At 44.3% G+C, this 23,561-nt stretch overlaps 3 protein-coding genes across 6 annotated transcripts in view; 2 read left to right on the top strand and 1 right to left on the bottom strand.

Annotated features, from left to right (window-relative positions):
• The window catches only part of EPS15L1 (epidermal growth factor receptor pathway substrate 15 like 1), a 50,915-nt gene extending 37,578 nt beyond the window's left edge, over positions 1 to 13,337 (top strand). For 3 of the 4 annotated variants that reach the window (XM_064637463.1, XM_064637464.1, XM_064637466.1), the window contains 2 exons: positions 3,275 to 3,480; positions 8,008 to 13,337. In XM_064637463.1, the coding sequence (XP_064493533.1) occupies positions 3,275 to 3,480; positions 8,008 to 8,154 (353 nt within the window). In that variant the 3' untranslated portion in view covers positions 8,155 to 13,337. The remainder of the gene's footprint in view (positions 1 to 3,274; positions 3,481 to 8,007) is intronic. The other variant, XM_064637465.1, reaches the window with a different exon arrangement.
• Positions 1 to 23,561, top strand: part of TINCR (TINCR ubiquitin domain containing) — a 123,345-nt gene that overhangs the window by 12,515 nt on the left and 87,269 nt on the right. The gene's annotated exons all lie outside the window — the stretch shown is intronic.
• Positions 20,625 to 23,105, bottom strand: KLF2 (KLF transcription factor 2). The gene is made up of 3 exons (XM_064637627.1): positions 22,947 to 23,105; positions 21,902 to 22,793; positions 20,625 to 21,569 (listed from the first exon to the last, which is right to left on the bottom strand). The coding sequence occupies exons 1-3, from the start codon at positions 23,019 to 23,021 to the stop codon at positions 21,394 to 21,396; spliced, it is 1,143 nt and encodes a 380-aa protein (XP_064493697.1). The 5' UTR covers positions 23,022 to 23,105; the 3' UTR covers positions 20,625 to 21,393.

Raw genomic sequence — 23,561 nt, forward strand, 5'->3', positions numbered from 1 at the left:
GCACTCAGAGTGTAAAATGAAAATTGTCCTTATTATTAGCACTAACTCTTGTGACATGGTGACATTTCCTCTACAGCAAAGTGATTCTTTGTGATCTTTTGTGAAGGTGAAGCACAAGAAACTCTGATGCTCTGTGCAGGTTCAAAACCACCAGGACCTTTGTGCAAGAACCTTAAACAGGCCACCCAGAAAAGCCAAGTTTGCTGAACAAATCCGTTGCAAACCCGGAGTTTGTGTTAACAGTCACCAATTCCACAAAGTGGTTTCGGTAGCAGAAGGTTTAACCTAAGAAAAAAGGGCAGCTGAAGAGGGGCTGGGTTTGCCTCTGTCACTCCAAATTGCTTTGGGGCAATACAGGGGGGAGGATATGAGGGGGAATTTTCTTGCTGGTAACTGGCAATAGAGGAAGGAGGGAAAAATGTAGAGGGCTTTTGTTTTGCCTTGACCTTCAATTAGAAACGCAGATAATTTGATTCTCTTGCAATTCTCCGAGGCCAGGTTGGACAGGGCTTGGAGCAACCTGGTCTAGTGGAACCTGTGGCAGGGAATTGGAACTGGGTGAGCTTTGAGGTCCCTTCCAACCCAACCCAACTAATCCCATGACCTCTGTTGGTAGGAAAGGCTGGTTGGGGTGAAGGGGGGTCTGTGCTTGTGAGGAGAGCAAATGTTGCTGGAATTTCCTGCATATTGGGTCACTTACTTCCATAAAGAACAAATCACTGGCCTGACCTGCCTCTCTTCAGGAGTCCTCTATGTGGTTGCTACCATGGGGATCCATATATCCCTGTGAGATCTGTGATCCAGGATGGAGCATGTGCTGAACCATGGCCAATTGTACTGGAGGGAGCTTTGAGAGGTCTCCTTTATCCTGCAGCTTCAAGGCAGCTAAACCAGTGGGGTTTCTAGAAACCATTTCTCAAACCTCATGGACATCGTGATGAAATGCAATAAGTTCCCTGGGCAGTCTGGAGGATCCTTAAGTGTTCAAAATGTTTGGTTGTCTAATGTGAATCTCCCTTGGTCCAGTCTGAATCCATTTGGCTTTCTCCTGATGGAAGACTTGCCTCCAGGACTATGATCAGGTTCCCACTGAACACTCTCAAGACAAAACAAATCCACTTCTACCTCCTTACTGCACGTGTCTTGTTTTCCATGTCTCTGTGTGCTTGTTCAGCTGGGGACTTCCTTGCTTCCCACTTCCCCTGCAGCTCAGTGCCTGTATTGCATCTGACTCTGACATTGACACTGCACTGCTGAGAATCTGCACAATTCCTTCAGCTCCTCTAAACCTGATCCCTTCAGTTCCCTGTAAACCTGATCCCTTCAGTTCCCTGTACACCTGATTCCTCAGTTCCCTGTAAACCTGATCCCTTCAGTTCCCTGTACACCTGATTCCTCAGTTCCTTGTAAACCTGATCCCTTCAGCTCCCTGAACACCTGATTCCTCAGGTCCCTCAGTTCTCTGTACACCTGATCTGTTCAGCTCCCTGTACACCTGATTCCTCAGTTCCTTGTAAACTTGATTACTTCACTTCCCTGTACACCTGATTCCTTCAGCTCTCTGTACACCTGGTTCCTTCAGTTCCTCTAAACCTGATCCCTTCTGTTCCCTGTACACCTGATTCCTTGAGCTCCCTGTACACCTGATTCCTTCAGCTCCCTGTATGCCTGACTCCTCAGTTCCTAGTAAACCTGGTCCCTTCAGCTCCCTGTACACCAGATCCCTTCACCTCCTTGTACACCTGATTCCTCAGCTCCCTGTACACCTGGTTCCTTCAGCTCCTCTAAACCTGATTCCTTCAGTTCCCTGTACACCTGATTCCTCATTTCCCTGTACACCAGATCCCTTCACCTCCCTGTACACCTGGTTCCTTCAGCTCCTCTAAACCTGATTCCTTCATCTCCCTGTGCACCTGATTCCTTCAGCTCCCTGTGCCTGTTGACCTTTGGGAATAGAGACCAGCTGAGTGCAAGGGAAGATGGACTTTGGGCTGGCCCTGGGGTAGGAGAGGCTGAGCTGGGATTTAATGGCAGCTGCTGGATAGGTGATCAATTTAGTCCAAGTTTTCTGCTCTCTTTCTCTTTGATAAATGAGGATTTCCACAGATCTGAGCAAATATTATGAAGTTCATGAGCAGCTGCCAAAGTACCTTAAAAGCTCCCAGGCTGTGGCTGAGACATGCCAAGTACACCCCCTGAAATTTGGGGGTTGTGCTTTCCTAGTATGATTACTCTGATGGGAATACATTATAAGATTCCTGTTAAATTATAGTTCCAAGAATTGGACATTCCAGAACAGATGATAACTTTGCTGCAGATAATGTCTGTGATTCAGGTTCTTACACAGAAAGTTGTAAATGCTTGTTTTAAGAATGTTTGTAGATTTTCCTTTATCAAGTACACATTGTAATCAAGAGTATATGTAATCCAAGTATATGTAATCCAAGGAGTATTTTCCCTGGAAATTGGGTGTGTACTTGTCAGGAGAATCTTTTTTTTTTTTTTCTAAGAGGAAAAAAAATACATTTATCTGTTTGGTTATTTGACCTCACAGAATAGTACTTATGACAAGGGGAATTAAAAAATAACCACTGAAGTTTTAATTGCAACAAAGAAAATATACAAACATTATTACATTACACAATAATTGCTGTGATTTCATTTGTTATTGGGGTGGAATAGAAGAACAAGCAGTCACCTACAAGAGGTGGGTTGCAGAGCAAGCACCCCAGAACGAGGTGTTTTCTTAATCAATCTCTTTTTCCTTGTAAAAAAGTGATGGTAGAAGGATAAACCAGTCCCAGGGAAAAAAAAGCAGAATGCAGGCATTCTGTAAAGTCACAGCTAAGTTGCCATTTAATCCTATTTATCATGATCTATCTTTAGTGATACATATTTTTATGTATTTTGCCTTTTATATAATCCCAAACTTAAACTTGAAATGCCTCTAATCCTGGAAAATCAAAGTCATACCTGTCAAATTCTTTTGACCAAATGCCTTCCTATTGGGTTTTATCATTTAAAAGCTTGCTGGTATTAATATTTTGGTATGTATAAGACAATAACCCCCATTTAAATAAAACAACTGTTTGAGATGATTTGCACTGAGGAATGAATTCCATTATATTTGGGTAAATTTTCACCCCAGGGAGGATGGATGATGCTTAAAGTGTGTCAGCACAGTTTCCTATTTCAGGGCTTTGCATTGTCCATGGTAAGTAACTTCTCTTTTTCTCCTTTTGTTTTTGTTTTTGTTTTTTCCTAAACTTTCCAGGTAAAAGCACTCCTGTCAGCCACCTTGGGCCTGCAGATTTTCCCAAGCCCCATGATCCATTCCAGCCATTTGGGGCTGACAGCAGTGACCCCTTTCAAAGTAAAAAGGGGTTTGGGGACCCATTTAGTGGAAAAGATCCATTTGCTCCCTCCTCTTCAAGTAAAACTTCTAAAGACTCTTCCTTGGGGTTTGCAGACTTCAGCTCTGTAAGTTAAGTTCCTTGTCTCAGCAAACCACTTTCTGCTCTGCTTGCAGCAAATCTGTTGGGTTTTTGTTTTACCTGCAAACCTACTGTTCCCTGGCTTCTGTCTCTCAGTACCTTCATGCTGTCCTCATTGTTTTTGTATTAATATTTCTGTAATAAAAAGGCATTCTTTCAATAAAAGAGAAGTTTTTCATACTAAATTTCCAAGGGTTTACTTGCATTTAAATTATTTGAGCACGATGTGCCTTTACTCTCAAATTCTCTGTAGCAGAACCTGTGTATTGTTTTTGTTGCATGGAGGCTATTTTGTAAACTGATTTTTGGTAGCCAATGATGTAAAGACTCAAAAAAGCAATTGCTGAGAACGTTTCTATAGCAATTTCACCATATCCTGAGAAGCAAATCCTTAAAGGGAAAGTTTCCCTAAAGCATTTGTAACTGTTGGTGGAAAAAATTCTGACAATCCTGTCACAACATTTGCTGTATATGATGGAATGTGGTCGTAGAGGGACACAGACCAGACAGAGATTGAACATTTAGCTGTTGAATTTTGTTCCAGTTACTGATATTTTAGAAAAGACAAAGAAAAAAACCCACAAAACCAAAATTGTTTTGTTAGAACCAAGATAGAAAGGTCCACCCTGCCCTCCCAAAGACAGTCCCAGGAGGTTGGAAAGCAAAGCCAGGTGAGTTCATCACCAGTGTTTCTAAAGCCTGGCTTTGGTTTTGGTGCTGGAGTTGGGAACCATTGGAAATGCAGTAGTGGTGTGGTTCTTCTTGCTTCCAGGAGTGGATGGAACCTGTTCCATCCATCCACAGCCTCAGGCTTCTCCCTCCTTTCCCATGTTTTTGTTCTATGACAGTAAAACATCCAATTTAATCTCCCCCTCAGCTCTGCTGGACACAGCTCAGTGTTCAACAAGTGGGGAGCTTTAAGCTGAATCTTTCAGGTTGTTTCTTTTTAATGTTTGGGTTTGGTTTGTTGTTTTGGTTTTTTTTTTTCCTACTTATTATTTAATATTAAATGTGTATCACTTTCCTATTTGCTATTGTTTAGTTGAGGCCATTTGTTCAGATTTCAGTTGGGCCTCAGGGCTGTAATTTATCTCTTTGGAAACGTCCAAGTTCAAGGTTTTCTGTATGTTTGACCACAGCTGGTACAGCCTGTTGGATTTGCACAGTTAAATTCTGATTGTATAAAAACTGGTGACATTCTTAATAAAAATAAGACGCAAAACTTGCTTTTATCTGAAATTTCTTCCAACAACATCTTAATTTCTTCCTGCAACGAAAGCCAAATGATGGGATGGAATGACTGTTGCCCAATCCTTGCCATCTTACTTTGCACACTGCATTTCTTAAGTTAAAATTGTGGTTTACTCTGAATGATTGTATCAAATGATCGACCAAAATCTCTGCTCCCCATCCTAGAGGGTCAGATTTGCTGTGCCATCAGGTTTTCAGCTGAGATTAACCTTAGAAGAGAAGGGAAAAAGTAGGAAAACTGAGATAAGGAGCAGCAGCCACTTGGTAATTCCTGTTCAGTGGCATTTCATCAAATGAAATACATTTTTAAATCAGTTTTGTGAATTGATTTTTCCCTGCTATTACAAAAAAAAAAAAAAAAAAAAGAAGCATTGACTGAATTTGGCTGAAAAGAGAGAGATTTGATCCCTGTTCTCTTCAGTTTATGGGGTTTTTTCCTTGCCTATAACACAATTATGCTGCTCCACTTGACAATTCCTAATCCTTCTGTATGATTTTTAAATGTACTAATTACCTTGGAATCACTGAGAATATTGTGCTTCTCTTTGCCTCGTGGTTGGGAAACTTTTTATTCACAATGGAAGTGAAAATCACTTTTACTTACAGAAGGTTTTTTGACACATGAACAGTCAAATAACCCAATTTTTAATTGAAATCCTTGACTGTTGCAAAGAAAGAACATGAAAACCTTCACTAGATCTTAGTGCACTCTATGAAATTTGATTTTTTTTTTTGAGACACTGGCAAATTCCTGCACCCAGAGCTTACCTATATTCTCCTTGCATTCTTAACTTTGTTGCTGGCATTAAATACGATTCATTGGAACAAAACAGAGTCTTTTGGTAGCTCAGATTTCGGGTATTTCAAGGTTCCAGCTGCAGTTTACAGAACAACAAGAAAAGCCACCTTTTTGCCAACAGAAAGTGTTTAAATTTCCAAGAAGCAGAACACAGGACTAAACTTTTTCTCCCAATATAAGCTGGAAATTCAGTAAACACAAATCAGTGCAGTTTTTGAGATTTGGTTTCCTCATTTATACCTTGGGTCTGACTGTACTTCGAAAAAGCAAAAAAAAAAAAGAGGTTTTTGATGAAATTACATTTGTGTGATGCAGATTTATAGAATTTTTGAAACCTGGACATGTACAGAAAATTGTTATTGTATTAAATGACCTGTAAATTACCTTTTTCCAGACAATCAGTGGCATTAATTAACTGTTCCATATTTATTTCACTGAGTTATCGCCTGAAAATTTTCCTTTATGCCAACCACTTGTAATAAGGCCCATCCAGATTTGTTTCCAATGAATCACTTGCTTCTTTTTCCTTTTATTTTGTTTTTATTTTACTCAGCACTCTTAACCACAAAAATATAACTTGTGTCCCACGAACAAGTTATAATTGGGACTCTCTTTGGAAGCCTTATCCTAGGATGGAAGCTATAGGAATAAAACTGGTTTCTCAACATTAAAAAAACACCCCAGATGGTTTGACCAAAGCTTCTTGTATTTCTGGAAATAGTAACTGTTCATTCTCCATCCCAGCTTAAGGATCTGCCTGAATTCTTGGAGTAAGCACAGAATTCCTGCTTCCATTTTCCATCTTTACCTTGAAAAAAAATCATCTATTTAAAATCTTAGTGAGCTTCTCAATCTTACCTGTCAGCTGACGTTATTTAAATGATAAATGATAGTAGTTTTTCTTCATTTTAAAAAGAAAATGTCAAAATGTGTGACACTTTTGTTGTATTTCACTAACACAGAATGCAAAGGTCCCCCTCTAAATTTTGATGGTGATGAAAGCAGAGGTGTTACATGAAGGAATGTAAATTTTTTTTTGCATCAAATCATCTGAAAAACCATCTCGAGAGAAATAAAATGAGGAATGATGAGCATAAAAAATGAGGAATGATGAGCATAATAAAATGAGGAATGATGAGCATAATTTAACTAAAGGAGAATTGGACTTGGGTTGACAGAAATTCAAATAGGCGGATTTATTTAAAAATACCTAAAAAATACCAAAAAAAATAGAAAATTACAGATACAATGCAGCGTGGAAGAGGCAGGGGTGGGACCATCACATTGTGCTAAACAAGGTCTAGCAGTGAAGGTTGCATTTTTAATACTCAGTTCAATATTTTAGGCTGTGCCAGCTCCTGGTGGCACCGTGGGCTGTGCTCAGTCACTGTGTCCCGGCCCACCAGGAATTTTTGCACTATACATCCAGCTGAAATTTTTCTCCTCACAAAAAAAAAAAAACCCAAATAATATGTTTTCCTGCACAAAAAAAAAAAAAAGCCAACACAAAGCAGATTTTAGAAGTGGCTCTAATGCAGCCATTTGCATGCAGCTGTTCCCATCGGCCTCCTCAGCAACTGCTAAAATTAAACAGGAGCAGATTATATTTGAGCTTAAAATTGTTATGGTGTCAATAAAATAGCTGTAGATTTTGTGCAAAAAAGTTCAAACTTTTGCATCTTTCAGTGGTAAATACTGGAATATAATTTTGGACTAGTTTGGCTGCACTGTATTTAAATGTGTTTTGGGGAGCCCAAACAGGCTCAGGAGCTGAATGTTATAATGTGGGATATTTCCTTAGTGTTCTCTGCTGAAGGAAATTGGATTCTCCCACATTATTTCTTACTGGAAAAACTCTGTGTGTAATTTATGAACAGTAACAGAAGCACTTTCTGTAACTTTTGCTTTGGTCATGAAGCCTCTCACATGTCAAAAATCCCTGCTCAGACCCCTCACCCTCAGCAGGAGCCACCACAATAAAACTCTGCAGTGGAGCTGCACAGGAGTAAACAACTCTTGGTTTCACCAGCTATTTCCTATCCTTAAAAATGGCTGTAGTTGCTGTGCTCCCAAGCCACTAACTTTGCTTTTTTTTTTTTGTGTGTCTGTGGAGTTTTTCTTTGGCTCCAGTGGCTGTTTTCAGACCCACCTGAGCCATGGATACAGGGATGTGCAGCCCACGTGGCTTAGCTTCCTGCTGGGAGGAGGAGGAGGAAGAAATTAAGGAAATAAATTAAAGGAGGAAGTGAAGGCAGAAGAAAATTAAGGAAATAAATTAAAGTGAGGAAATTAGTGAGTGGATTTTTACCTTAATCCAGAAGAACTGCCCTGAGACAGCTCGGTGTGCTCGACCCGTGTATTTAACGAGTCAGATTCATTGTGTTTTTTCACATAATTTCTTCTGGCTGGTTGGCAAATTTATTAATTTCTTTTCCATTTTCCTTTTTATTTTTTTTTTTTTAGTTTGGAAATGAGGAGCAGCAGCTGGCCTGGGCCAAGAGGGAGAGTGAGAAAGCAGAGCAAGAAAGACTGGCCCGGTTGCGGAGACAAGAACAAGAAGACCTCGAGTTGGCCATTGCCCTCAGTAAGGCTGACATGCCAAACTCCTAAAGAGGGGCTTGGGCTCCACCCCATCCAAGAGAAACCTTGGAAAATGGCTTTTGGTAAAAATACTAAACCCTTGGTTTCTGTTGTGAAAATAATTTTAGTCACCTTCAGATTTAAACAAGACCTGGCTGGGGGCGTCCGCCCGGGCTCTGTGTGGCTTCTCTCAAGTGCATAATCTGCAGGAAACACTGTAATAAGCTGTATTATATGTTCTAGATAAAAATTTATTGCTTGTAAGAAATGTAACGTATAATCCTGAGATACTGAAAGTTTTCTTTTCTCTGGAAGACAAATGTTGCACATTAGGAAACTGCAACGTGTGAACCTGGCTTTTTATAACCTGAATTCCATTGGGGGGTTGGAGGCTGCAGGATGAACTTCAAAGAAAATGTCATAAAGAAGAGAATATTTACAGAATTAGCTTTCACTTGTTACGTTTATTTAATAATTCATGGTAGCCTAATCAGTTTGTCACCTGCATCATCTGTGTCAAAGCATAAATTCATTATTAGATGGTCCCTTTTAATCCAGAAGATGTGGCTTTTACAAAAGAATCTAACAGTTTATATATGATGGATACAGTGAACTGTGTAAAAGAGTACAGACTTGAAGCCTTTATGAATGAGTGGTTCTAATTTAAACATTTGCTTGCGTTGAGTTTTAATAATTGTGGTAAAAGAGGGAGTTCGTTCAGCTGCAGTAAATTGGACAAATCATTTGGCAGTTAAATTATGAAGCAAAATTTTGCTGTATCATAAGCAAAGGGTGGTGATACACGTTTGGGTGCTGCTTTCCTGTGAAATCAGGAAATCAAGCAGTGGAAAAATGGCTGAGTTTGAGGAGTGTCCATCCCTCCAACCCATTGTGCCCTCGTTTACTCCAACCAGCACAACAGCCCAGGCTGTGTCCCTGCCTCTGCTTCTTTAATTCCACCAGTCCTGTGGGCTTACAGATCAAACCTGATTTAGCTGAATCAGTTTTTATTTGCCAAATACGTATTCACACATAAGTTCTGGCAGCACTGGTGGTCTGGGTTGGCTCTGAAATCCAGTTTGCAGCCCCCAGAGCAGGTAGGGACAGGTTTTCTATGCACTGACTGCTTCCACCTGGAAAGGGCAGCACAGCACGTGTCTGACATGTCATACAAAAAAATAAGGCTGTGAATTCTTTACTTACTAAAAATGCCTTTTCTGATTACAGGAATTCTAAAGCTACAGTTGTCTTTGCCTTGGACTTTTCTGTCTCATAGAGTAGGGAACCTACCACAACATTTTTACGTGTCCTCAGTCTTATTTCCTGCCCTGGGGGAATACAAAGCTTAACATTCTGGGGTTTTAGTGATGCAGCCCTTATCTTACAACATTTTCTCAGTTTTTTTGGGGTTTTTTGTTTGTTTTTTTGTTTGTTTTTTTGTTTTTTAATGTGGTATTCCTTCATCACCTTTAATGCATTTCTGGTTTTTATGTCCTTGCTTCAGTTACCTTTATTTTCTTGTTACAACAATAGTGCCTGTTCAGTGGATGCAAACAACCTCTCCCTGCTGTGCTGTGATTGCCTTATTCTGGATGCTTTCCTGATGCAGAGATAAGAATCAGGTTGGATCATTTTAAGCATCTTGGTAGTTTTCAGCTCTGAAATGCAGCCAAGATGTGGCATTTGTGGTCTCAGGCTTTGGGGTGGTGGGTGATGTGCAAACACACCCATCCAGCCACCTTTGGGATGTTGTTTTTAGGAGTCACAATTCCCTCTTTGCTGTGTGTCTCCTGTGCTAATGGTACTACAAATAATGTGAATCTTTAATTCCCCCCAAAAGGGGAGAAGATGTATTTCTAATATCAAAACCAACCATGTAATCCTCTTTAATACTGTCCTTTAATGGCCCCTCTGGGATGCATTGCTAATTTTACAGAATCTGATTTGAAATCCCTTCCCCTTGTGGTAATTTTTCTCTAAAATATGTAGGATTAAATGATCAAACATACTAAAATGTTGAAAAATTCTCTTTTCTGTTGGTGTGCAGGACTTGAAGTCTCTGAGAGCAAACTTGGGGCTGCTTGTAAATAACATGAGATAAAAAGAACAATTTTCAAAAGCAAGTGGCTGCAGGATTCCCAGGGAAGTTAAACAAACTATCCATGTGTAAGATTCTCCTTCTCACTCGGGCCTGAGTCCTTGTGGGGTCTCTTTTGCTACAGTAAAACTCCCTTTGAGAAAGGAAACCCACTCCTGGAGCTCTGCTGGGATGGTGTCACTCCAGTGGGACAGGGTGGATGACTTAATAGCTTGATTAATTTTCAGAGTTATGCACCATAACAAGACTTCCTGCTGCTTTGTCAGGGCTCTAAAATACTGTAATTTATAATTCTTCTAAGGCAATGGGTTGGTGTTTTCAAGATTTTCAGCAGGAAGGCAGAAATGTGAATTAATCCAGCATTCCATGTAGTGTTAGGGCTCATTTTCCTATTTCCTTATTGACTCTTCCTCATATTTGCTTGGACAGTAACTGCAGATCAATGAACCAGGACAGAACATGTTCTCTATGCACAGTGTATTAGATTTAGGAACCTTAAGTTTACTGAAACACTCTTGATTCAAAATGTTGGCACTGCAGTAGAAGAAAACTTAGCTGTGATTTCTCCCCTTGGTATTTAATACAGTTTTCCACATAAAAAGGAAGATCCCCCACTGTGTTTCCCTCTGCTGTAACTCAGTGTTTGTACAATACCTGCACTTGTCCTTTAAGGCAAAACTTTAGTGCAAGACATTGGTCTTCTTCCTCCAGAACAGTGAAATTTAAAGCACAAACCTGTTGCTATTTGAGCAGAGAAAATATGTACAATGCAAGAGCTGGCAAATGTGAGCATCCCCAGTGCATATACAGTGTACAGTGAGACCCATATTATCTGTGTCTATGTGTATATATATATATAGTGTATTGTATAATGTAATAATAGTGTGTGTATATACTCCACATGTCCACATGCTCTGTCCAGTAAATAGTTCTTTGTGCTGTACATAAACTGTGTATATACAGTGAATATGTGGAATATGCAGATATATTCTACATATTGAAGTTGTGTGTGTGTGTGTGGATTCTGTAACCAGGGATGGGTACAGAAATGGAATTTGTACAGAAACACAGGTTAAGCTCGTGGCTCTGAGAATTTCAAAGTTCTGGTGAAAGAAAGAAAGAAAGGAAAAAAAAAACCCAGGAGAAATTATTTCTAATCGATTTTGTTTCTATATTTCTTTCATTGGCATGAAAAACTGTGTTTATTAGCTGTGCCAAGTGTAGGAGAAACCTGGCAGAAAGTAGGAATCATCTGCACTGGATGTGATTTCACATTCTTTGGAGCTTTTAAGGTGTCTTGTGGAATCTGGGCTCAACTGCTGATCTCACATGTGATGCTCATGTCATCTTTTCTTTTTTCTCTGGGCTGAGGCAGGGAGTTTTCTCCTCCATTTGCTTGTAGTTTCACTTCTCCCTTTCCTTTTTTATTTTCCTTTTTAAAAAACTATTTTTAAGGAGCTGTTCCCATACACACACACATCCCCCAGACAGTCACAGGCAGAGGTGAAAAACATGTTTTTCTTGCTTCATTCCAGTTCAGTTGGTTGCACATAATTGTCATCTGGATTCCAGCTCTGTTTTTCCTCCATTTCCACTTCAGGAAGGATTACCCATTGCATTCTTGGCTTTGGGGAAAGAGTGGAGGTGATTCTACTTTCTAACTAAAGATAAATGGAATTAGACTCTGTGGTACCTTGAGCAATCACCAGGAGCTCAGCAGGTTTTATGGTGGCACACATGTGTTTTATAGGGAATATCATCCCTGGGATGACTCATGGAAAGGCCTGGATTGCACAGAACTCTGAGACACAACAGTTAAACAGGACAGACAGACAATTACCCACCTGGGCCTGCACGTAGGACACAGGTCCTGAGTTACCACCCGAGCCCTCCCAGCCCTGTGTGCTCACATTTCCCTCAGTCACCTTCCAATTGTCTCGCTGTAAAACCTCCCAGTCATCCTGCAATAAAACCAGATGCTCATGAAAATCCTCCTTCCACAGTAGTGCTGGATGAAGTATTTTTATACAGGCACATTTTTTCCTCGTGGAGCCTCTGCCCTGTGAGGGCCATCAGTCCTCCCTGGATTTTATTCCATGTACTGTGCCCTCAAAGTGTAGGAAATTCCAAGCTGTGTCTGTGTAACCCTTTTTTTTTAAATTATTTTATTTTTAATTCCTGTCTGTGAAATCTGGTGGCAGAAATTTTGTAGAAGTTATTTTGTCATCTTATGCTCAACGATAATGCACTTTTCTTGGATTCTTCTTATAATCCTTTTGGGGTTACTATTTCTTCTTTAGTGTTTCTCCATTGAGAAGAATATTTATTCTGTAGAACTGTGGCCCAAGGAGTTTTGGTCCAAGTAGAGTTGTTGCTTTCCCTCGTGTAAGAGTTTGATTTCTCCTTTCTTCTGCATTTTTTTTTCCTCCCTCTCAGGAATTTCATTTCTGTTTAATCCTTGTTTAGAGCTGGAACTCTGTTGAAGTGAATTGATCTGTGCTATTAATGATCTAATTCAATTGTGTTCCTACACTGGTGGAACAGCCAAGTTTCTGGTGTGTGTCAACCATTGCATCTCTTTACACTTCACAACACCCATCTTTTCTTAGAAAGGAATTTTGCTTGGAGTGTGGTGGAATCACAGATTTATTTTTAGAGTAAATATGTTAACTGTTATTCATTGACACACCTGCTTGATCAGTTGATATACTGCTCTTTTTACTTGAAAGTTTTATAAATAAAGGCTAATTTGTTATAAAATGGAATTTTCATTTTTCCAACTTCTGCCTTCCCCTTTAAGTTTAACTTCTAAAGGAAAACTCACAGTGACTGTGGTTCCTCCTGCTGTTACAATTACAGAGTCCTCTTCTGGTGTCCCTTTTAATATTCTCCAGTCTGACCTAAAAAAGGTGGAAACACAAAGTGAAAGCTGCAATGTTGACCTAAATTTGACTAATATCTCCAAATATGTACATTGTTGTAGCTATATTTATCTTTCAAATATCATAACAAATTGAAAGGTATTTTAATTTTAACCCATCTCATGTGTTTATTGTTTAATATAATAAGAGAATTGTTATTGTTTAATATAATAAATGAAAAGTTACTTTTTGGAGCTCTGAGACTTCGGTGATCGTTCTTTACTTTTTTTTTTTTTTTTAAATCCACACTTCCACAAGTTTTTGTGTCAAATTCATGAATCTTCCTTTGAGCAACCACTGGATTCTCTGTGTGGGATCTTTTCTGTGCTGTTTTCCCTCCTGTCCTTCCCTCTCTCCCCCGTTCCGGCCGCGTTGGAGCAGCGCAGTCACAAAACCCGGCGCCGCGCCCTTCCCAAAACAATTTGTGTGTGGCAACGCTGAACATCCAGAAAATTTACACTGGGAGGGGTTGGAGAGATCACCAGGGACTGACTGCCTGGAAAAACACACCTCACTATCGGCCCCTTCCACCTTATTCACTTTGACTCACTGTGCTCCCGCTGTTTACTGAGCCAGGGGAGCACCAGCTGGGCTGGTTCCAGCAGGTTGCCAAGGCAGGTTGGTCTCCAGCAATGTTTTTGGAGTGTTGACATTCTGGAGCCAGGATTTGGTTGTGTTGTGTCACACACAGGCACAACTCCCAACCCAGTTCCTCCTGTCCTTATAAAATAAAATGAACGTGGATTAACTTTCCCAAAACCTCCTTTCCAAGCACAAGGAGAGCAGGAGCAATGAAGTTTTCATTTGCTCTCTCACCACCCTTAGCATTAGTTACCTGCTCCTTTGCCTCCTCCCATTATAATTCTTTTTAGCAAATCAGAACTTTTCTGCCCCTTTTTGGTGAGCATAAATTCCTGAACATGGGAACTGGAGGTGAATTTACCTGGCACAGGTTTACAATTAGATCATCTCTTATGAAATCACGGCCCATGTTTTGCTCCCACTCAGATTTTTGGGGTCTGACTTGCACAGTGTTCTCATCCTTAGGCTTTCCCAAACACTTCCCTAATCCTCCTTGTCCATGCTTAATCCTAAAGGCCCCCCCTGTACCCTGTTCCCTGGGAAGGGATTTATCTCCATCCTGCTCAGGAAAAGCATTTACAAGTGGAAACTTGAACCTAAAGGCTCTCCAAGCTCTGAGCCCAGCTGTTAAACACAATTGTACCATTTGCTGAGTGTTCTGAACACGCCCCAGGCCCAGCTCTCCTGGTGGAACTCGGAGCTCCTGGAGCTGGGCTGGAATTGCCACCAGGTTTATCTCGGGAATTGCTGAATCCCCGTCTGCTGGAGGTGACTATCAGTGCAGTCACTCTAAGTACCTTTTCCCTCCTGTCTGGTTGACTTTTTTTTTAATGTAATGACAACAATTAAGACTTTTTATTGGTGCTGATGCAGCGTCTCTTGCAGTTGCTGGAGCCTTCCTTATTGATGAGATCTCGTCACACTCTGCAACAGCAAACATCGTATATTCCTGCTGTTTAACTTCCATAAATGTCCTTGATCACAGTTTTCAGAATGACAGAGTCCTATACACTCTGACCAACCCTTGCACCCACAGGAAGGACACCCAGGCTTCCTATATCCCTTATTTTGCAATATAATATAAAATCATTAAGATATCAAACCCCACTTGCACTGTCATCGTGCACAGGCTGTAAAAAAAGTGGTTGTTGGGATTTGAGGATATTTTTCTGTGTGTTTTGTTTTGTGTCTAAGCCTCAGGCTCAGTAGCTTCTCACTAACATATTAAAATATATTAAATTTCACAGAGGATCATGTCCAATGTGATATTCCAAATATCTCCTGGTGACATAACGATATGTCAGAATTCCAGGAATGCTCTGAGCTGTAAGAAGTGCAAGAAACCACAGTAAAAGTGATTTAAAGGAATACCCTATCTAATTAGAAACCTGTACCAGGTAAGTTCACCTCCAGTTCCCATGTTCAGGAATTTATGCTCACCAAAAAGGGGCAGAAGAGTTCTGATTTGCTAAAAAGAATTATAATGGGAGGAGGTAAAGGAGCAGGTAACTAATGCTAAGGGTGGTGAGAGAGTAAATGAAAACTTCATTGCTCCTGCTCTCCTTGTGCTTGGAAAGGAGGTTTTGGGAAAGTTAATCCTTCTTCATTCCATAAAGCAGGTGCTTATGGCTCCTTTATTGTGTCTGCACTAAATATTGTAAGATCAAATAATTGTGGCTGAAATGTCAGACCTCAAAAGATTAAATCAAACAGATTTTCTGCCTGAGAAGTTTAGGAGGAATCCCTACACCCTCTGTGTGCTGAAAGTGGAGGGTGCTGGTTTATGGCAGAGGCTGTTCCCAGTCTCAGCTGGGAATGGGATTTGTGGGATCAAACCATACAGAGCTTTAAGGAGTCTCTGGGAATCAATAAGTTGAGCTAGTTACCTCCAGGCCCTGTGAACTGAGCATGGCCACGTGCTTTAGGTTACTGCTGTTTGGCTTGTAAACCCATTCCCTACTCTCCAAATCCATGGGAATCCTGTTTGTGCCGAATCCTGGGCCATGGCAGAGGAGCTGCTGCAGGGCCAGAGTTCAGGAGCTCTGCCTGCTCCACTCCTGGCACCCAGGACATGTCCTGGGCAGGTGGGGCCTGTGGCAGACCCAGCTGAGAGCAGCTGCTTCAAGGACAAGAAGGAATTTTAAGGTTTGTAGGTGCCACCAAGTAGGTTTCTGATGGTAGCAACGGGGACAGTTTTCTCCCTGCTAAATTATGGGGGGTTTGGGTTGAATTTTCCTCTCTCTGTTTCCCCCCAACACTGCTAGTTGCCATAGCAGTGGCTACACGACTTTGTTGTAGTTGTTTCATTTAAATATAGCAAAAGAAATTGCTAGAGCTTGGGATTCTGGCTTTGAAAATTCAATTTGAGCAAAGCCTAACAGCTACTCTGTGTTAGAGGTGCACAAAATAGCTTTAGAAACCACAGAGCTTCTACCACAGAAAACCACAGAACCACACGATCCTATAATTTGAAGAGTGGACAAACTTTTTTTGGCACTTCTTGTGGATGGAGGACTGAAGTTTAGAGCCAGTCAATGTTTTCAGGCAGTTTGTAAACGGCTGTGAGTAACCAAGGGCTCACAGGGGCTGAAATGCCTCGTCCCTGCACGAGGTGAGCCACGGCCAGCACCAAAGCTGAACTCCCCCAGCCATGATCAGCTGCAAAACTGAATCTAAAGTGAACTTCCAGAAAAGCCAGAGGGTTTCTAGTCCAGCCTTCCACTTTAGGGTTGAAAAAAAAGGGATTTGAAAGTGCCCTGCCTGCTGGCTCACAGGGTGCTGGGCTGTACCCCGGGGTACTGGGCTGGTGCTGGGCTGTTTCAGGGTTCTGGTGTGGTGCTGGTGTGGGACTGGTGTGACTGGTGCTGGTGTGGTGCTGGGCTGTTTCCCAGGGTACTGCTGAGGTGCTTGGTGTGGTGCTGGTTGTGCACAGGGTGCTGGTGTGGTGCTGGTTGTGCACAGGGTGCTGGTGTGGTGCTGGGCTGTTTCCCAGGGTGTTGGTGTTGTGCACGGGGTGCTGCTGTGCTGCTGCTGGGCTGCTGGGCTGTTTCGGGGTGCTAGGGTGGTGCTGGGGTGGTGCTGGGCTGTTCTGGTTGTGCTCAGGGCTCTGTGTCGCCCTCGAGAGCTGAACGGACCGAACGACCGTAAAGTCCCCACAGCGGCAGGACCCGGGGCTGTTCAGGGCTGTTTGGGGATCACAGGACCCGGGGCTGTTTGGGGATCACAGGACCCGGGGCTGTTCGGGCTGTTTGGGGGTCACAGGACCCGGGGCTGTTCAGGGATATTTGGGGGTCACAGGACCTGGGGCTGTTTGGGGTCACAGGACCCGGGACTATCTGGGGGTTACAGGACTCGGAGCTGTTTGGGGGTTACAGAATTCGGGACTATCTGGGGGTTACAGGACCCGGAGCTGCTTGGGGGTCACAGGACCCGGGGCTCTTTTGGATTGCAGGACCCGGGGCTGTTTGGGGGTCACAGAACCCGGGGCTGTTCAGAACTGTTTGGGGGTCCCAGGACCCGGGGCTGTTCAGAACTGTTCGGGGGTCCCAGGACCCGGGGCTGTTCAGAACTGTTTGGGGGTCCCAGGACCCGGGGCTGTTTGGGGGTCACAGAACCCGGGGCTGTTCGGGGGTCCCAGGACCCGGGGCTGTTCGGGCTGTTTCGGGGTTGCGGTGTCTCTGCAGTTCCCGTGCCGGGGCCGGTTTAAGGGCTGGTTTTAAGGTTTAACTGACTCTCCCGACAGGTGAGAGCCAAACCGTTCTCAGCAGAACGGAACACAACGCTCTGAAGCCCCGCGTGGATGAACTGACTGGGCAGGGGCTCCTCGGGACGGTGCCCTAACTCAGAAATATTTGCTAAAACTTTCACCAGGACCTTTGTGTAGGATTTGCTCGTTTCTGCACCGAACGAGCTCTATCTAATCTCACAATCTATCTTGCAACAATAGTGAGCCCATCGCTGCGGTATCTTAGAAGAATATGTGTGAAAATCTTGTTTACAACGGACTCTACATTTCCTCCCATCAGGGTTAACTACAACCTCTGTTGTTTTTTCCTTTCCCTGGCATGACAAAATCAAATCCAGGATCGCTGCGGATCGCGGTGGCTGGATGCTCCCTGGGAGGCAGCTGGTTAATTAGAACAAAATTGCTTGAGAGATGACAACCTGATGGTCTGTTATTAGAAGATGTGGAGCGTTAGTGATTTCCTGCTGACCAGGGGAGGCTTGGGAGATTACTGGAATTACATCTTCGGATGTACTCATTTGAGACAATTAAAGAAAGAAAAAAAAAAGAAAAAAGACAAAGAGAGTTACAATTACTCATAATGGAATGTGAGAAGAATGAGATCAGCATCTCTTTTTTTCTGCTACAAGATGATCTCAAGATTCAAGAACCTGCAGTTTCCTGTAAAGACCACACAGCAATTATCACATGTGCCCTCCCTTTAACTTTAATGACAGTTTCTCGTGAACTTTTATTAGTGTTTTGTCCCCCATCCCTCCCCACTTTCGGAGGCCTGTGTTTATGTATTTTTATATGAGGTCTTTGATATTTATACCTTTGCCCTATTTTCAGTTGAGTCACAGATCTAAAAGCTCAGAGGGCACAACCTGCTCCTCCTTGCGTTGCCTCCACCGTTCCTCAGGGTTTGGGTGTTATTTGGTACCAGTATCAGGCAGATAAGGAGTGTTTTATCTGAAGACTTTCTAGTGAGCAGGAGAAGAGGAGCAGAGGTGATGACCCTCCCAGCCAGACCCTTCACTGGAGCCAAGGCAGGTTTGGATGCTCCCATGCCCAGGTGCTGGAGGAGGAGCTCCCACCGTGGTGGGTGATGCAGAGGAGCCACATGAGGGGTTTTTGAGTGTTGGTGACTGTGGTAACATTTATCTCTGCACAGGCACTGCAGAACCATCTGCTCTGTGCTGGGTCACTGTCTGCAGCTGCCTCCCACCCCCGGAATCACAGAATCCCAGAATGGTTTGGGTTGGAAGGTTCCTCAAATCCCATCCAGTTCCACCTCCTACCATGGGCAGGGACACCTTCCACTGTCCCAGTTTGCTCCAAGCCCCATCCAACCTGGCCTTGGACACTTCCAGGGATGGCACAGCCACAGCTTCTCTGGGCATTCCATCCCAGCCCCTCACCACCCTCAAAGGGAGGAATTCCTTCCCGATATCCCACTGAAACTTCCCCTCTTTCACTTTGAAGCCATTCCCCCTTCTCTTGTCCCTCCATCCCTTGTTCCAAGTCCCTCTCCAGCCCTCCTGGAATCCCTTTGTCACTGGAAGGTGCACTGAGGTCTCCTTGGAACGTTCTCTTCTCAGGAACAGGGATGTCACACCTCTGTGTCTCTTCTAATTGTGTCACAAAGCAGTGAACAGTTTAAGCCTGCACTGCATCCCTGAAACCTGGGAATGACTAAAACTATTTCTAACTCTTCAAAAAGAACGAGGGAAAGCCAGCTGAGTACCAAGAGGTAAAAGTAAGGATTTAAAAAGTTGTTTTCTTAAAGTTATAAACACCAAAGGACGTGCTGAAATACGAAAATCTTCAGCTATGGGGAAAGAGAAGGAAATACCTAGAACTGTTGCAACAATGAATGTGCCAAGTTTAGAACATCTTTAAGTCATCCTCACTTTCTGGAATCAGATTGTGCAATTTTATTTTTTTCTAACGAATAAATGAGTGTTGTTTTTGATGAAGAAACGTTAAAGCTCCCTTATATTTCACTTTGAAAGAGCTATAAAAGTGAAATGTGGAACTCATTCTTCCATGCCAATGATTAGAAGCCCAAAATACATCTGTTCCACATGAACAACTGCAGCCTTTGCTTTCACAGAAGAACAGCTATATTTGCACTTACTGTAATGTATTCCTGTTGATTTCATTCTTGTGTATTTTCTAACATGTAAAGTCAGAAAAAGATGTCACAATCTTGATTAAAATCAAGTTCTATGTATCCAGATGTTAAGAAAAAAAATGCTGCAATGTTAAGCTGAGTCTGCATATTTGATTAACAGTGATTTTTGTCCTACAAGTATCAAAACTCACCACTAAGCTCGAGCTGTAAAAACAGAGGATCCTTGTCAGAGTTTCAAATAACTTGCTCAGATTTACTCCTTGGACTTCTGAGCTCATTTACAGCTGGGGAAGAGCTTTTGGGGGGGCTCAATTTGGCTTTTGCAGCTATTTACTGCTATAGCTGTTGCAGTATCCAGTTTATTTGTCATTAGTTTTCAGAATCTGGATTCCTGACTGATTTCCTCCCCCTCCAGCCCCCTCCCCCCCCAAATATTAAATATCTTTCTTAACTCCTGAAATCTAGGTGGGACTACAAACTATTAAGTGAATTTAAGTTTTGGGGAATGAGTTATGAAGGTATTTTAACCTGTGCAGTGAATTTGTGCTTGAATTCCACCACTGTTCTACTGGAATTCTGCACTGAGCTCCTGAGAACAAGGATAATTTATGTATAAGAATGCCTTAAAATAAGCCTCCGTAATTACAAAAATGCAGTGTTTAAATTTATAGTAAAAACCCACACACTGCTGGCAAAACTATAACTGCATCTGGAAAACATTAAGGATGCTATTAAAATAGTTTAGCATAAACTAGAAATGAGACTGAAATTACAGTGTTGCTTACTTAACCATTTTTAGGAAGTATGTTTTGAATATGATCTACTTTCCTATTTGAGTTTTTGATAAAGCACTGTACTGTATCTTATTTACCACTGAGAATGAATTACTTACTCTGTTGTCTGTTTTAGAAAAATCCATGGCTCAGATTTTTTTAAAGTGTCTTCTTACAGTTGTTGGTGATTTAAAACAAAACCGAGTGGTTGCTGGTCCAGCCATCAGGGGAAAAGTAACAGGGAGATCTCAAAGGAGAATAAAAATCACAGCAATTAAAAACTTATTTTATTAAAAAGATGAAATGTTTTCAAACATTGAAAAATTACGTTTTTATAAAAACAGAAATAGGCAAAATACCCATTTGTCTTCTATTTACATATACAATATTTCTCATTGTATAAAATTATTTACAATATATAAAAAAATTACAGTAAAATAGGTTATTTTCTTACAAGACATCAAGCCCTGTACTTCTAGTGTAGATCATGGCAAACAAGAATATTATTGCACCTGTGAACCAAACAGTCTAACAAGAGGAGTGTTCTCTTAGCCATGCCTTCAACTGAGATCTAAAATAACATTGTTAGCTACAGTAACATTCATTTTATCTCTTCTAGGGTCAACTTCAGGCAGTTTCCATACAAACATTGTCTTGTAAAGCTTAGGACTGGGCGGTTAGAATCGGGAAAAAACAACAAAACATATTTACAGCTTCTTCTCTACAGTCTGTATGGAGTCTTATTGGAGTTTACCCTTCACAGAAGCTGCATAAATAATAACCCCTGTTCTCCTGACCGGGACGGGCAGGTCACTGATACAGTCACGGCAGATTCTCTGCAGGAGATTCCTGGCTAAGCCTCCTTGTGTCAAACCCTCAGCGTCCGTCCTGGAGCGTCTGTCGGTCGGTCGGTCTGTCGGTCGGTCGGTCGGTGCCTCCCCCACCTAGTACCAGCTACAGGTTTTTTTAACGCTCTTCTGCACCTGAGCAGTTAAAACATGGTCCACAGCCCCGGCGGGGCGGAGTGCCCGGCACTACATGTGGCGCTTCATGTGCAAGGCCAGGTGGTCGGACCTGGAGAAGGCCCTGTCGCAGAGGTGGCACTGGAAGGGCCGGTGCCCCGTGTGTTTGCGGTAGTGGCGGGTGAGCTCGTCGGAGCGGGCGAACTTCCAGCCGCAGCCTTCCCAGTTGCAGTGGTAGGGCTTCTCACCTGGTGGGGAGAGCGGAGAGTGGTGACTCAGCAGGGCACTCCCACGGCAGCCGGGCAGCCTCCCGAGCTCACCCCTGCCCGAGTGCCTCAAACCTGAACAGAACTGCTCCAGAGATTCCCTCACCCACCCGTACCTGCCGTGAAAAAGGCTTTGGGAAAGCTTTGACCTACAAGGGAAAACACCTGGACGTTCCAGCCCTGCCCACCTGTCACAGCTCTGTGAGCACGCCCGGACTTAAGAGTTAAAGCCCCGTTCTAAAGCAGACTCCTTAATTCAGGGCTATCCCCCCGGCCCGCAGCGCATCCCCGGGTGAAGCCACAGCCCTGTTTACCTGTGTGTGTCCTGAGATGGGCCTTCAGGTGCGAACTCTTGGTGTAGGTCTTCCCGCAGCCCGCGTAGGTGCACGTGTGAGTGGCCGTCCTCTTCCTCGGCCAGGACCGACGGCCCCGCTTTGGTTTGGAGTCCAGCAGCTCCAGAGGGGAGGAAGGAGGGGTGAGCATGCCCCGGGGAGCCGAGGGCTGTAAGGGCAGGCTGTCCTCGAAAAGGCCAAACTGGGAGGTGTTCTGGTACTGGAGGTGGGTCTGCGGGTGGTGGAAGCCGGAGGCCGGGTGGTAGCTCTGCTGGAAGGGCACGGACGAGGGGCACATCATCTGCGTGTGGCAGTCGTTCACCATGAGATCGTCGGGGCTCAGCGGGGGCGTCTCTGCCCCGGGGATCTGAGGGGAACTGGCCACCCGGGGCTGCTCGTAGGCCATCATGCAGGTCGCGTTGCCCTCCTGCTTAATCTTTGGGCAAGCCTGGGGCACCAGACCCAGGACCGGTCCATAATTGTCCATGTCGGGTTCGGGCTTAATGTTCTCAACGAACTGCGGCCCCCCGAAGGTGGGTGTCACGAAGAACCGCCCGTGGACGCTGCCGGGAGGGCAGTAGTTGGAGTCCATCTCGGAGCGCATCATCTCCGGCACGATGCCGGCGTTGTAGGGCGGGGGGCTGCCCTGCTCCAGGGCACTGTAGCATCCCGGGGATGGGTTTGTCTGGTAAAAGCCACCGCTCTCGCCTTGGGCGGGGGGATAGTCCCCGCCGGCAGCGCCCTGGCCGTAGCCATCGCTGCCCATGGAAAGGATAAAATCCAGCACGTTGTTGAGATCTTCATCCTCTTTGCGCGGGGAGAGGCCGCCCCAGGTGCCAGCGGGGGTCTTGGCCTCCTGCTCGCATTTCCACCTCTGGGGAGAGAGAGAAAAGTGACAAGGTTAGAGGTGCGTTCGCCTTGGGGGACCGAGGGGACAGAGCCGGGGGCGCGGCGGGGCCGCGGCTCCGCCACCCATCCCTGCGATGAGCCGTCGGTGCTCGGCGCGGGGGGACGCTCGGACACTCACTTCGTGCAGCGCTTTCTCGCGGCAGGGGCTGGCGAAGGTGGCGAAGGAGGGCAGGGCCGTGTCGCTGAGCGCCATGGTGCGGGACGAGCGCGGCCGGCCGCCCTCCGCACCTTATAACGCGGGCGCGGGCGGCCTCAGGCCAATTGCAGGAGCGGAGGAAACGCGTCCCGGACGGGGCGGGCGGGGAGGCAGCGGCTCGGGCGCAGCCTAAATTTAGCCCCGGTATAAAAGGACGCGGCGGCGGCGGTCCCAGCCCGAGCGGGGCGGAGCGGAGCCGAGCGGGGACGGGCCCCCTTCGCCGCCCTCCCCTCGGCGCGGGGATCGCGGCGGGGCCGGGGGGCGGCCGGGGAGCCGCGACCCCCGCCCGGGGCAGCGGCCGGAGAGGGGAAACCGAGCGGTCCGTGTGCCCCGTCCCCGGGAACCGGGGGGAATCCGAGCGGTCTCTGTGTCCCCTCGGGACACCGAGGGATGAGGCGTCGCAGAGGGGTCCCAGCCCTGGGGATACTGAGGGACCCTCCCTCATGAGGGACCGTGTGTGAGAGACACCGTGAGGGACCTCTGTGGGATGGGGGAACAAAGGGACCCAACCCTGAAACACACAAGGGACTGTCTGTG

The sequence above is a fragment of the Pseudopipra pipra genome, chromosome 27 (genome assembly GCF_036250125.1).
Source record: "Pseudopipra pipra isolate bDixPip1 chromosome 27, bDixPip1.hap1, whole genome shotgun sequence".
Taxonomy (NCBI): Eukaryota; Metazoa; Chordata; class Aves; order Passeriformes; family Pipridae; genus Pseudopipra; species Pseudopipra pipra.

What these genes read in the sequence shown, in the direction of transcription:
- KLF2 (XM_064637627.1), bottom strand. Translation starts at nt 23,021, where the DNA reads ATGGCGCTCAGCGACACGGCCCTGCCCTCCTTCGCCACCTTCGCCAGC. An exon ending in GCGAGAAAGCGCTGCACGAA is followed by an intron (nt 22,794 to 22,946) that starts GTGAGTGTCCGA and finishes CTCTCTCCCCAG; the next exon opens with AGGTGGAAATGCGAGCAGGA. An exon ending in CCATCTCAGGACACACACAG is followed by an intron (nt 21,570 to 21,901) that starts GTAAACAGGGCT and finishes TCTCCCCACCAG; the next exon opens with GTGAGAAGCCCTACCACTGC.